This window comes from Peromyscus maniculatus, chromosome 3 (genome assembly GCF_049852395.1).
Source record: "Peromyscus maniculatus bairdii isolate BWxNUB_F1_BW_parent chromosome 3, HU_Pman_BW_mat_3.1, whole genome shotgun sequence".
Lineage (NCBI taxonomy): Eukaryota > Metazoa > Chordata > Mammalia > Rodentia > Cricetidae > Peromyscus > Peromyscus maniculatus.
In genome coordinates this window covers 130,541,783-130,555,396 of record NC_134854.1, presented here as the reverse complement: position 1 = coordinate 130,555,396, position 13,614 = coordinate 130,541,783, and the positions used below count along the sequence as shown (strand labels likewise).

At 44.0% G+C, this 13,614-nt stretch overlaps 1 protein-coding gene across 18 annotated transcripts in view; it reads right to left on the bottom strand.

Annotated features, from left to right (window-relative positions):
• Itpr1 (inositol 1,4,5-trisphosphate receptor type 1) overlaps positions 1–13,614 on the bottom strand; it is a 343,419-nt gene that overhangs the window by 126,296 nt on the left and 203,509 nt on the right. For 10 of the 18 annotated variants that reach the window (XM_076567493.1, XM_076567494.1, XM_076567496.1 and 7 more), the window contains 4 exons: positions 13,136–13,256; positions 9,610–9,794; positions 6,471–6,619; positions 5,468–5,579 (listed from right to left, as the gene is read on the bottom strand). In XM_076567493.1, coding sequence (XP_076423608.1) covers positions 5,468–5,579; positions 6,471–6,619; positions 9,610–9,794; positions 13,136–13,256 — 567 coding nt within the window. Of the gene's footprint in view, positions 1–232; positions 266–5,467; positions 5,580–6,470; positions 6,620–9,609; positions 9,795–13,135; positions 13,257–13,614 lie in introns of all 18 variants that reach the window. The other 8 variants (XM_076567490.1, XM_076567491.1, XM_042273747.2 and 5 more) reach the window with 1 other exon arrangement.

Genomic DNA, 13,614 nt, shown 5'->3' with positions numbered 1-13,614 from the left:
CTCTTTATCTGGATGACGGTGGGATAGCCAAGGACAAATGACAAACGTTCCGGGGGGAAATACTAACACAGACAGGACCGACCCTGCTCACTCTCGGTGGGCACACTACACAAAGTCAGACGCGAAACACAGAGACCAGCGGACACAGCACAGGGCTAACTGGAAGGGTATCATGGAGACGCCACTACGGGACATTAAAAACAAAACAAAAAAACAACAACAAAATTAGGACCTCGGCATTTTCCAATTCATCAATGGAAATTTGCTGGAAAAGAAGAAAGGAGGGGAGAGAAAGAGATCTGTTAGGAAGGGAAACACAAGAATCTACAAGTTAGAAAGTTGCAAATGTATGCTTTAGCTCAACCATGTCACCTTCATGTGCTGCTAGACGGTGGCCATTTGAAAGAAGTTAGGCAGGGGACCCAGCCACAGCTTGGAATGGCATCTGCTCTGGAACAGAATATGTAGTATGTGCCATGCTCTATTCACACACCAGGCAACAAACCTCACGAGTCCATCATCCAAGCTTCAAGACAGCCTTGTGCTTGCTTGTAAACACGAGTTCTTGAACTGAGTGGGATTGAGAGCCAACTCCCTGAGCTTTGTTTTGCAGAAGCAGACAGGTTTATTGGGGTCAGGAGCCCAAACTGCTGTTGGGCTCAGCCAGATCTGGGATTAACTTCAGGAGGCAGAGACCAACATATCTCAGAACCTGGGAGCGTGGATGAGCGATGGTCAACATTTGCCCCAGTTAGATTAGTAACATGGGTATCCTGGCGTCAAGTCCAGGGGAATTAAAAAAAATCACAAGAGAATTATCTCAGTACATTGGTTTAAGGATGGCAGGCCAATTCACAGCAACTCTGTTACATTCCATTCTGAAAAGTTAAGTGTTTGACAGAAATACTAGTAGCCAGAAAGGCCAAAACTCTACTCATCTAGAACCAGGAGCTTCCGTGGTTAGCAGAGAGCTGACAATTGTAAGAAATAAAAACCCTGGCATTACCTGGGGTTGGCTCGCTCTAGAACTAAAGCAGGGATTATTCAGAAGGGGCAAGTGGAATGTTAAATAAATTTTGGGATATCCTCTTACATTAGTTCCTGGCCTCTGAATTTCTTTCAAAGCTCTCTGACTAACAATATGAACCAAGATCAGCATAATAAAAACCCACAATGAACCGAGAGAGGTCGATACTTAAGATAACTATGTTATTTTTTCAAACAGGATCAAGGGGCTTGAAGATTTTCTGTGAGCTATAGAGAGATTCAGAACAATCTTTAAGATTCTTAGCCATGGGAATGTTACCGTTTTCTTAACCATGGGCAAAATGTATTCCAGACTCAAAGCAGACTTTAGTGGGCACTTCATATGCATATTTATATTTACACAATCATGGTATCATTCTAAAGTCTGATCTCTTGGAAGATGCAGGATGCAGAGATACTGGCAGCTTCATACCAAGATGTACTTCAACACCATTTTGGTGATAATTTTTCAAATGGTCTTTATTTTTATACTTCACACCATGAATAAATACACTGTTGGTTCTTTGCATTCAGGGATGCAACTGAACTGGTGAAGATAATTCAATTCCTGAGTGCTTGCTATGCTGTGGAGACAGTTTGAGTATATCCTGGCAGTTCACACAGGGAAGCTGGACCTCACTGGTGACATGCTAACAGGTGATAAGACCTGGGGGAGGGCCTCGGTCACAGGGGCCTGTCCTTGTATGGAACTAATACTTTGTTATCTGGGATGGTTTATTTTTAAATTTTTTGCTTGGGTTTGGTTTGAGGGGGAACATGGTCTCATTCTGGAGCTCTCTATATAGCCCAAGCTGGCCTCAAACTCCTGGTAGCGTTCCTTTCTCGGATTCTTTGGTGTTCAGTGGTCTTAGTTACCAAGCTGAACTCCAAGTTAGTTATTAGGAGAGTTAGTTATAAGGGCCAGGCAGATTCCGGAATCGCTCTGTGGCTGTTTAAGAATGTGATTTCTCACTCCTTCATGAGGTACTTACTACTCTACATTGGTTTTGGAGCTGCCCAATCTTGTTTCAGGCTCCCAAACTGTGTAACTCATCTATGTATGTATGTATGTATGTATGTATGTATGTATGTATGTATGTATGTATCTATCTATCTATCTATCTATCTATCTATCTATCTATCTATCTATCTATCTATCTATCATCTATCTATTTTGATAGCAGGGACTGTGTCTGTTAGGCCAACACTTTACCATAGAGCTTCCTGTCTTCTTTATGACATAGCCCCTCTCAGGTATTTCACTATAACACAACAATTGTGATTCATTTAGTCCTTTTGACATTTCCTGGACTAACACATCTTGTGGACAGTGGGCTAAACACTCACTCCTCACTATTCTGATTCCTAATATAGGACCTATTCAAAACCACAGGTTTCTGATGGCCCCAGGACAACCAGAATTTATGAACTTACCTGCTGCCAAATGGAGACTTTTTTTCAAGTGGGTAACAAATCAGAACTGAGCTGAAGCCTAGACATTCTGCAACACTGACTGTTCCTGTCCTCTATGCAGTAACCATCTAGCAAAATGAAACCGTCAATGCTAAGACGATAGGCAAACTTCAAAGCACTCAAGTGTAGTTCCTCTGCTCGCTTGCGATGTACTGGTGAAACTCTAGGTATCTGGAGTCAGACTATGGGTTTATGTTTATGGAGCATTGCTCTTGGCTGTGTGATCCTAGGCAAAATAATTAACCTTTTTATGTGTCCACATTTGAGTCTAAAAATAATGACAATATTTATCTCTGAGGCTGACCTGAGGTAAGATAGGAGACTGGCACCTAAGAGGTCAGTAAATTTTATATCTGGTGATTAAAAAGTATGCCAGCTTTCAAGAGACATATTTTAATCTATTTGGTAATCTGAGTCATACTTCTCAATGGTCTCTTTTTCCCTTTATGAAAGTACATCCATATAAGCCCACCAACACTTTTTGAGCAGAATAATAAGGAATTGTTTCAAATTTCTTTGTCATTTGTGACCTTGATAAAGTCCTGAAGTTGAATGAAAATGTGAAGATGAGCAAAGGCACACAAAGCCTCTCTCTCCATAGGGACTACCACTTAGAGAAAAAGACAGAGAAATGGCCCCAACTGGAGGACACAGCATGTGAGAGGCAGGAAAGGACACATATTGGGATGTGGGAAATCGAGGTTCTAGCCTTGATCCCATTCAGACTCTCCATGTAATCTTGGGCAGATATTTCATCCCAGCCCAGGTGCTTATGCCCAAGGGAGGGTTAATGAGGCAAAGCCTGAGGCCTCTTCTAGCTCTGATTCTCTGGTTATGAAGACTCAAGAAAGGGCAGGAAAGAAGGACAGTACCAAATATCCTCAGGAAAGTGGTAGCCATGGGAACATTCCACACAAGGGGCAACCAGCAGGAAAACCGAGATGAAAGCATGGGAGTGTCCTCAGCACCAGGCCAAGGACAACCAACCTCGTTTATAAAAAGCCAAGCCAATTGGTTTCCTTGAGGAGGTTAGTTCTTTGGCTGTGAGTTTTTTCTACCCTTGAAAATGTTGGCCTGCCTATGGGTCATGCTTCTTCAGTCCAGCAAGGACAGGCAGCAGCCATCAGTAATATCACCCAAGAACCTTGGTGAGACAAAGTCAGTACTGACAGCCAGACTGAGGGAAGTAGAAACCCTTCACACCTCCCACCCATTTCAAAGTGCCATACGTATAGATGGTTAAGCAGCGTTTTCAAATAGTCAAAACATCAGGGCGGGAGGTTTCAGGTCTGTATTGCAGGTTCCTAGAACAACTCCCTTGGTTTTGTGGTCTTCCCCATCCTAGCTTACAGTGTTTCCATTTTCCTGAAGTGGGGATGACAGTCCCAAGCAGTATGGAAAGAGACGTCAACCTCTGGGCTTGGGTGTGGCTAATTTCTTCACCAGCTACCAAGGAAAGTGAATAGAGGGCCAAGAGACTCTTCTAAACGCTGGCCATTTACTCTTTCATAGCATCCTCCCACTCCCTGACATCTATCCGTCTTTCTTTCTCTTTTCACCCCACCCCTACGCTGCCCTTGACTTTTCTCTTCCCTCCCTTTCTTTCGATTAAAACCTGCCCATGTGTGTGTCTATATGGGCAAGTCATCATTTCTCACTGGACTAAGGCTCTTCACACCTACTATTTAGATTCATAAGCTTCTTCCTATCAGGTTTTGTCCACGAAATCCTTATTCCATGACCAAGTATGCACCTTTAAATGTACATATTGTAAACATTTAGAATGATTTTGATTGTTGGGTTGGTTTTGAGACAGGATTTCATGTATCCCAGGCTGGGCCTGGGACTCTCTAAGTAGCCAAGGATGACTTTACACTTTGGATCAGCCTGCCTCCACCTCCCTAGTGCCAGGATTACAGGAATGCACCACCACATCTAGTCTTATACAGAGTACTGTGTCAAAACCAGGGTTTTGTGCATGTTAGGTTCGCTTTAGCCTTGGCTAGGGTGATATTTAAAAACCTAGAGATTTGGGGACAGTGGAGGGATAGATAAGGCAGTAACAACTGCACACTTTGCTGTTTTCTTTTTCTAATTCAGGAAGCTTCATCTGTTAAGTAAGCTAACATTAACGAGAGACTGAAATTGCTGAAATAGGCTGAAAAGCAAGATTTCAGCAGTCAGTTATATTTCTGATGATCACCATCGATTATGACAAAGAAAGACGTGGTTTAATTTATTCTGAGAGGGGAAGACGTGGTTTAAGGACCAAGGCTCTTCCTCAGAGCTGACCAGTGAGTTACTGGGTCTTCTGATAGGCCAATGAGATCAGGAACTATTGATAAACGTGGCTAGCAGACAATTAGTGATGTTATTAACTACCCAATGAAGGCTGCTGGCATTGAGACTTGTGCTTAAGGTTTCCTGCTGGAGATGAGAAGAATCACTAGGATTATTCTTGCCCCACTGTTCCCTTTGTGAGACACATGTCATATGCCTGCTCTCTCCATATACCAAGAACTGTCAGGTCATGGGGATTCTCTATTTCACAATCTCAATCAGAAGTGGTGACATGCTTGCTTGTCTTACTTCCAGTTAGAACTGGAGGGAGTTTCTTGAGGTGCTGGAGGGATTGTGCAACATTACATCAGAAAGAGGTAAGTCAACTCACAGGTATGCTTAGCTGGAACCTCAAATTCAGGAATCAGGACTGATACATAAGAGGATTATGCCTCACTGGGAAGTTCAATAGGAAAGGTCTCACAACTATTTCCTTGACATTAGGTTATACGGTGAGTAGTCTATGAAAGACAACTAATAATATTTGACTTGCAGGGAAACAGTCGTATGATTCAGCTACCTTTAGAGAAAGGAGAAACAGCTTAAAAAACTAAGGGGTTTCCAAGCACGCTCAAACCTTACGTTTAATACTACAGCATGATTTAAACATGAAAATGAAATGCAGTACCTTTTCTCCATAGCCTCTATCTTTAGTCATCATTTCCCTGAGGGTCTGTAAGACTTTAATGCACAGTTTCTCTTCATTCTCCTCTAGCAGCTGCTTGGTATGCTTTATTAGCCTGGATAAAAGAAAATCACAGGTCACATCCAGAAAACATCCTCCAGCTCAAGACCTTTCACAAGAAACTTGGTCTAACTAGTCGGTTAAAGAACAAATCTTTATTAAAGGCTCCAACTTTAAATATACTTCAAGACATCCAGGAGCTTAAGGAACCAGTCAGCAGCTACGTCTCACATGCGACACCTGCTGGTTGGGAACAGATAGCCCGGCCGACAGGGCAGAAGCTGGCCACATACAATGGAGAGCTTATACCAAGAGGGGGAAGCAGACAGAGCCCTACTCATCAGTGTGGCTATTTATCCACTGAGGATTGCAGCTAATATATGCCAATAGCATATTTTTAAAAGCCTCATGGGGTTGGTGGCTGGGCAAACACACACTTTCTGTATCCTCTCTGTCTTCAGAGGAGCTCCCAGGGCAGAGCCCACCTTCCAGCTAGACAAACAACTAATCTCACCGGTGAAAAATCAAATGGGGATTTCTTACCATAAAACCGCTGGTTTCTTTTTAGATTATGCCCCCATGGCATACACTAAGAAGCTAAGAACATGTTAGGAAATGGTATCGAGGTCAAGGCAGATCCAAGACTTTTGAGGACCTGGAGGGTCATGACATTTTGTTTGTCTGTACCACACACGGTAGGTGTTTGCTCTCAACTTGTTGAATGGAGGAAGAAAATGAACAGGCATGCAGTTCAATTTAGCGGGGGAGTGTCGGTAAATAGGATCTAATTGACGAGCTTACTTTGGGGTGGTCAGAACAGGAGTCTAGTATCTGACTTGAACCCACAATGTTAAAAACTGGCCAACGGCTCCTCCTCCGACCAGGGCCTTGGCCTGGCCATCGGCGTTTTCTGGATACTGACCACTCCAGGAGGGAGGCTGCTTACTTGCAAATGAAACCACCACTTTCACATTTCCTCCGGGCATCTGTGTTCTCAGGGAAAAGCAGTTCTGGTCTGTGCAGAACATCCACCAGCACAGACAACTCAGCCTGGACCAGGGGCCGGAGGCGGTCCTCCAGGGCAGACACGATGTCCTGCAATGAAAGCGTCGCTTGGTCAGCAGCTCAGGCAGAAGCTGGCTAACAAGGCTATCTCCGCCTAAGCATAGCGTACAGGCTAGGCTGTGTTAGCGTAGCTTTAGTACTATCTCCTGTGATTTTCGGTTATTAGATACTGTCCAGTGGTTACCGGAAGCGTTGCCTCCCAATCCAGAAAACAAAGGACAAACAAATCAACACTTTCTCTACCCCTTCATCTGAGACAGTTTTATGCTACTCAAGGGCCATTCCACATATGTGTAAGTACAATAACACAAAAACAGGTTTAACAATGTGAAAAGATGTCTACAGTATAAGTTTAAAATAGTCAGGGAACAGTCTGGATTCTATGACACTGTTTTCAAGAACAATATCCATATCTAAAAAATACATACCAAATCCCACTAATACATCACCACTAGTTTTCTCTGCGTGGTGGGATCAGAGGGGATTTGAATATTCTTCTGCATAGTTACTAGTGCTGTCTGGTTCTTTACAATGAGCATCATTTACACAATAAAGTCATATAAACATGAGAACACAAATGAATGAACATGCTGTATCAACATGCTAAATACATGTACCCTGATAGCATGATGGTCTTCAAATGCAAAACACACAGCTGTAGGAAAGGAAAACAGAGAGAAGTTGAAAGGGCCACCAACCCAACACAACAAACACCATTTAAAGGCAAATGATAGGAAACAGATGAGGAATCATCTTCAAAAGATGCTGCAGCCCGTGCCATGGCTTGTAGCCTGTCCCAAGGCCTGCTGACTCAGAGTTTAACTAGCAGCATGCTAAGACCAGGGAGGAACACAGCACAAGGGGATTCGCATGGGAAGAGACACCTCACTGCAATTTTTTAAACTGTTGGGGACTTTAAAAAAGGAATCAAAAGATATTTTATCCAGAAACTAAAATTAAGCCACATAAAGATAGTCTTAGCTTATGTTTAAGAGACTCTGTGTAATGGTAACAGTTCAATAATGTTTAGGACACATAGAAAGGGATACAAAATTAGATAATTGACACATAGAAAGGGATACAAAATTAGATAATTTCTCCTGGTGGAGGAAGGGGTTCCCAACAAAAATCCTAAGAAAGCAGGATGCAGATTCTCTAACTCATACGACTTTCATGGAAGTGAAGAAGAGATCCTCACTAGCTTCCCTAAAAGTATGCCTTTGAGACAATTCTTCCTCTCCTCTCTCCCCTTTCTCCTCACTCCTTCACTGGTCCTTCTCTTTCCCCTTCTCTTCACTCCCTACTGGTCCCAACTCGAACACAGCTGAAAGCATTTGCCTGGGATGGAAGGAATTCTCTAACACTGTATTAACCCACTGCAGGAAAGCTTGCATCTTTTGAGAAGTCTGGCTTTACACTGACATCTGTTTGCATCGTATTTTCAAATGTATGACATTCAGCAATCAGAGAGCAAGAGAGAGAGCAAGGAAGAGAAGAGGAGAGGAGAGGAGAGGAGAGGAGAGGAGAGGAGAGAGAGAGAGAGAGAGAGAGAGAGAGAGAGAGAGAGAGAGAGAGAGAGAGAGAGAGAGAGAAACAAAGATGGCAAAGCAATGAGTTGGGGAAGGTGCTAATGCTGAGGGAGCAAGCGTCTAGATGAGAATTAATCATAGAGGTGGTTATTGGGCAAGGGACCGTCCTTATTACAACTCTTGCTGCACGGGGGCATCTAATGATGTCAGGGACTCGGGGACAATGCCTAACTGCGGACCCAGGATCCTTAAAAGCACTGACAAGTCTTTATAGAAAGTGTGACCCACCTTTGCCATCTATTCCATTTCCCAGGATGTGTTTACTAAGTCTAAGAAGAGGCAAGAAACTAACATGTTTGCAGATAACTGACATGGGCTGTTCTGTCCGGAAAACAGTGTTTGAATGTTCATGGAGTGTTAAGTCTGTATCCCTCACCTTTCCAAAAACACAGAAAGTCAGGAAACAGTCCTTAGGAAACCAAGTTCCCTTTGCTGAGGAATGCCTTCTCCACAGGAAGGACTGTAATCCTTAACTTGTCACCAAAGCTCCACAGGCCTTCTAGCTGCAAGGAATGTAGCCAGGCAGCTGGTTCGTTCTGTACAATATTCTTTATAAAAGATGCTCCCCACTCTTTGCTTCTTTAAGTCTGATCTTGGCTCAATGTTACTTGCTCAGCCAAGCATCCCTCACCCTCTACCCTAACCCCAGTCAAGATTAGGTCTCCTGTCGTCACTTTAGGTTTATATGTGTAATTAGCCGATTAACTGCCTCATCTGCTCCAAAACTGGAGACTCTGAGAGGGGGAGATCATTTTCGGCTTTTCTCACCCTCAAACATCACCTGCCCAGGGCTGATGAATCAGTCAGTGAATTTATTTGTCCTTATGTAAATTATGGAGCCTCACGGTGACTCAATTGCTTTTCCAAACGATAACAATTTTTATCTACAGCAGTAACCTTAGACATTTTAGCAGAAGCCCTTGAGTGTTCATGATGCTGTGTGCCACTGTTCAAGGGCATGTGTTTTCCAACGACAGCTATTACAAAACACTCTAGTTCACACATCACATTGTTGTAACACAGGATGGACATCTTTCCCATCGAATAGCAGTTTCAATTCCCCTCCTAAGAGATGATGTGCACCTCTGGGGCTGCACTGACCAGTAGAGGGCAGCAGAATTAATGTCAAGTGACATCTTTAAAGCTGGGTGATAAAGACAAAACTGCTTTCAAGAGGTCCCTAGAAATGTTTATAGATTCTGCTGGCTGTCTCAATGTGAGGAAGCCCTGGCCACAGGGAGGCTCTACGGAGATTTCAGGCAACTAACAGGTGAGTGGGCCCCCTTTCGAGTGCTTTTGTTTACCAAATGACTTGGTCCCCCTGGCCTCACAGACCTCTCTCTGCAACCCAGCTTGTATGTTTTGTGGCTTGAGAAAAATACAATTGCGATCATCAAGTTAATCTCCACTTCCTTCAGCATCAGGCGTTACCTGCAATCTCTCGATGATATTTCGGTAGTCTCTGGAAGCGGCTAGAACAGAGTCTCTTCGAGCAGCGTTGCGGGCTGATAACCGCCAGTTCATGGCTGTTTTCTGCACAATGTTGTGTGACTTCAGGAAGAGGTTGTTGACTTGGCTGTCCAGGTCAACAGGAATGGCTATGGCCCGGCTCTTGGCTGCAAAAGAGACAGACGACCCGTGAGTCTACAACTTTCAGAGCAGCAGGATATGGGTTTTGATCCTCAGCAGCCACTAGGCCCAATTTTTTCTTCCATGCCTATAATAAGGCAAGCATGTATGGTCTGGTGAAGACAGAGAGGGAGCTCAACCTTTAACCATATTTTAGGTTAGGATTTCCCGGTTCCAATTCTGGGGACAGGAGCAACCATGAACACGAAAATGGTACCAAGTGATAAAGCTTGGGGAAGACGTAGGAACAGCTCAATGTCAGCTTGCTTTTTAAACGAATGGCTTCCTATCAATGCCCACATGTTTGTACATTTTAAGAATTATCCAGACAAACAACTTGCTAGGCCAGGGAATTGTTTTTAACCAATGTTGTTGTCCTACAAAAAGCTGACTTCTGACGACCAGAACATAAACAGCAACTATACTGTAGGCTATTCTTCCCCTCCCTAAAAAAGGACAACTCACTCTCACCATGAGAAAACACAGTGAAATCCACCATAGGGATACTAGAAAAGACACTTGGCCAGTACTTGTTTATCAAGACTGTCAAGGTCACGGATAAAAAGAAAAAAGGAAGAAACTGTCACAGATCAGACTGGGGACCTGACAGTTGAGTATGAGACAGATGTGGAGGTGTGCCCAGGTGCAGAAAAGGGACATTGATGGAAACAGTGAATCTGAATCAAGCCTAGAGTTTAGCTGGGGACAATGTATTGGCGTCGTTCTCTAACTTTTGACAATGTGCATTAGCAATGGGGATGTGGATAACTGAGAAAAAGGTGGGGAGGACACAGAACCCTACTGCATCTGTTTGTAACTTTCCCATGAACCTGAAAGCAATTCTAAATATAAGTTAACCTTAAAAAGGAAGCTCAGATGAACACTTCTGTGTGGAGACTCCTCCCCAAACCAAAGGAACCATCTCTTGTCTTCAGTGTTTTAAAAAAACTGGAAATAGAAAGTGTTCTATACTGCCTGTGTCTGACTGTAAAAAGAACTGAAGCATTCTGAAAGATGTGCTAGAGGGCAACCTTTTTTTTTTTTTTTTAAAATCTTAATAGAACATACAATGTACAGGGAAAGAATCGATAGCTGGTCAATAATTTCCTAACAGTTTACTCTATTAAGTGGAAAACCATGGGAGAAAAATATAATATAAAAAAGTAGGGTACATGGTTTACACTCATCTCTGTTAGAAAATCCGTGCCCTGGAGGCCAGAGAGATGGCTTAGCAGTTAAGAGCACTGGCTATTCTTTCCAGAGGACCCAGGTTCAATTCTCAGTGCCCACATGGCAGCTCACAACTGTCTGTAACTCCAAGATCTGATACCCATATTCAGACATACATTCAGGCGAAGCATCAATGCACATAAAATAAAAATAGAGAAAGGAAGGAAGGAAGGAAGGAAGGAAGGAAGGAAGGAAGGAAGGAAGGAAGGAAGGAAGGAAGGAAGAAAGAAAATCCTTGCTCTGGCTAAGCTATCTAGAACTGAACAACACACACTGGGCTTCAGGTATGGTTTTAGTCACAAGGTGGCCATTCCCAAGGGGCACAGGACTGGGTTTGGGGAGTCAAATCGGCTGGGTGTTTTTGCGCAGGCATCTGCTCTCTGTTTTTGTTTCCTTTCAGTTCCAGAAACTGTAGCCAGGGCCTCATGCAGATGAGGCGAGTTCTCTACCACTGAGCTGTGCTCTTGCTTTCTCTGTATTATTCCTGCTGAGACTACTGAATGATGTAGCTTCTCTAATCAAATGTAGCCAGCCATCAAGCCACTGGCTTCCTCATATTTGAATCAATTAACTTATGGGGCAAGGACTCACTCAGACATTTCAGCCTGAACAGCACGTCACATCTGTATAAACTGCTGTCCAGTCTAAAGAAAGCAGAAGGCCGGGCGGTGGTGGCGCACGCCTTTAATCCCAGCACTCGGGAGGCAGAGCCAGGCGGATCTCCGTGAGTTCGAGGCCAGCCTGGGCTACCAAGTGAGCTCCAGGAAAGGCGCAAAGCTACGCAGAGAAACCCTGTCTCGAAAAACCAAAAAAAAAAAAAAAAAAAAAAAAAAAAAAAAAAAAAAAAAAAAAAAAAGAAAGCAGAGGGTCATCCGGGCATTCTCTCAGCCTCACCTCTTATAACTAACACACACACACACACACACACACACACACACACACACACACACACACACACACACTACCTGTCATATGAGAGGATAAGAATACAAGAAACCAAGCAGGGCCTAAAAAACCAAGGCAACGGGTCCTCACAAACATACCCCATGCTTGTTCAAAGCTACATTGCAGAACACAGAATTACTTATGTTTATCTTCTGGTCACTACGGAAATTTTCTTTCCTGTAAAGCACCCGTTCGTTCCTAAGGAACATCCTTTCTGGCAAGTGTTACCCTTGCTCTTTGCCAGGACCTGGGGATCTAGTCCAGTCCCACGACTTCTCACCTGGGGTGGGAAGTGTATTCCTTTGCATAGAACTTATGGAAGGTGGGGAAGGGGTAACATCGTAAGTTGGTTTTGTTTTGTTTTCTAAGTAGCTGCTGTAGAAGTAAAAGAAGAAAAGTGGTCAGCAAGGGCAGAGGAAGAAGGGCCAGAGAAAGGCTAGATTATGGGCATCCCCGGGGTAACTATAATTTATAGCAATTGACCAGCTACTTCAAACTAATTAGAAGAAAGAAGTCTTACGTTCCTAGCACACAGGAAGCTAATTACCCTGACATGCTGTACTCCAGAGATATGTACAATGATGGTACCACTTAAACTTTTCTGAAAAGGGCTGGGGTGTAGTTGAGTGCTAGAGTAATTGCCTAGTATGGAACAGGCCCAGGTTCAATGTCTAGCATCTCAGAAAGAAAAGGGGGGGCGGGGAGGATAACTGCCTTTTAGAACGGCCTTTGAGGGGATTGGGAGCTCGGGAGTGAGGAGAGGAAGAGGACCAGCCACTGCGCAGGGAGATGAAAACAATGCGGCCCTTGTGGGAAAGGTTGCTCCTTGGGATCTGATGGTGCTTTATGGGAAGGAAGTTTGCATACAGCAAAATGCATCTGCTAGGGTAAACAGACTCATGCTTTGAATGAGGGACTTCCCGGGGCCTTGAGTATCTTTGCGGACTGTCACTTGCCAAGAACTGTCTGACTTTGAACTATGGAATCTTATTTTTCAAGGACTTACTGGTTCTTACTGTGCCGGCTTGGCAAAAACAGAGGCTGAGGAATCAAGAAGAACTGGGTCTGGCTTTGCAGCTTCCTTCCTTACAAGAGGCTCGGTAAACAGCCGGCAATTCATTTGCATCCCATTATAAGTGATTTGGTACCTTACCTACATCAGAGAGCACCCGGATACAGCTCTCGACGGAGGCCTTCTGGCTCGGCATTAACCAGTTGCAGTGGTAAACTCTGAAGACACCTTGCAGGAGTTGCACAAAGACAGGCTGGCGCGTCTGGAAGAAGGAGAGGCAAGGTGAAGAAGACTGTGTAGGACACTGATGGTCTGGTTAGAAACAGATGCTGTCCTGAATCAAAAGCTAGTGGGAGGACTTCAGAAGGGCAAGGGGCTGCTTTCCAGATGTTTCCAGTAGTACAGATACAAAGAGCTACGTCTTAAAGGCTTGGTCTCCAGAAGGCACCGCTGGAATGAGGTGGGACGAAGGAAGAGTCCTTCAGACATGGGAAGAATGCCTTTCCTTGACAGGGGTTGTGAGCCCTTGGCCTCCTCTTTGCTCTTTTCACTTTCTTGTTTATGAGCTGTCGAACAGGCCTGCCCCACAGATGCCATGATATGCTGCCTCATCCCATGCC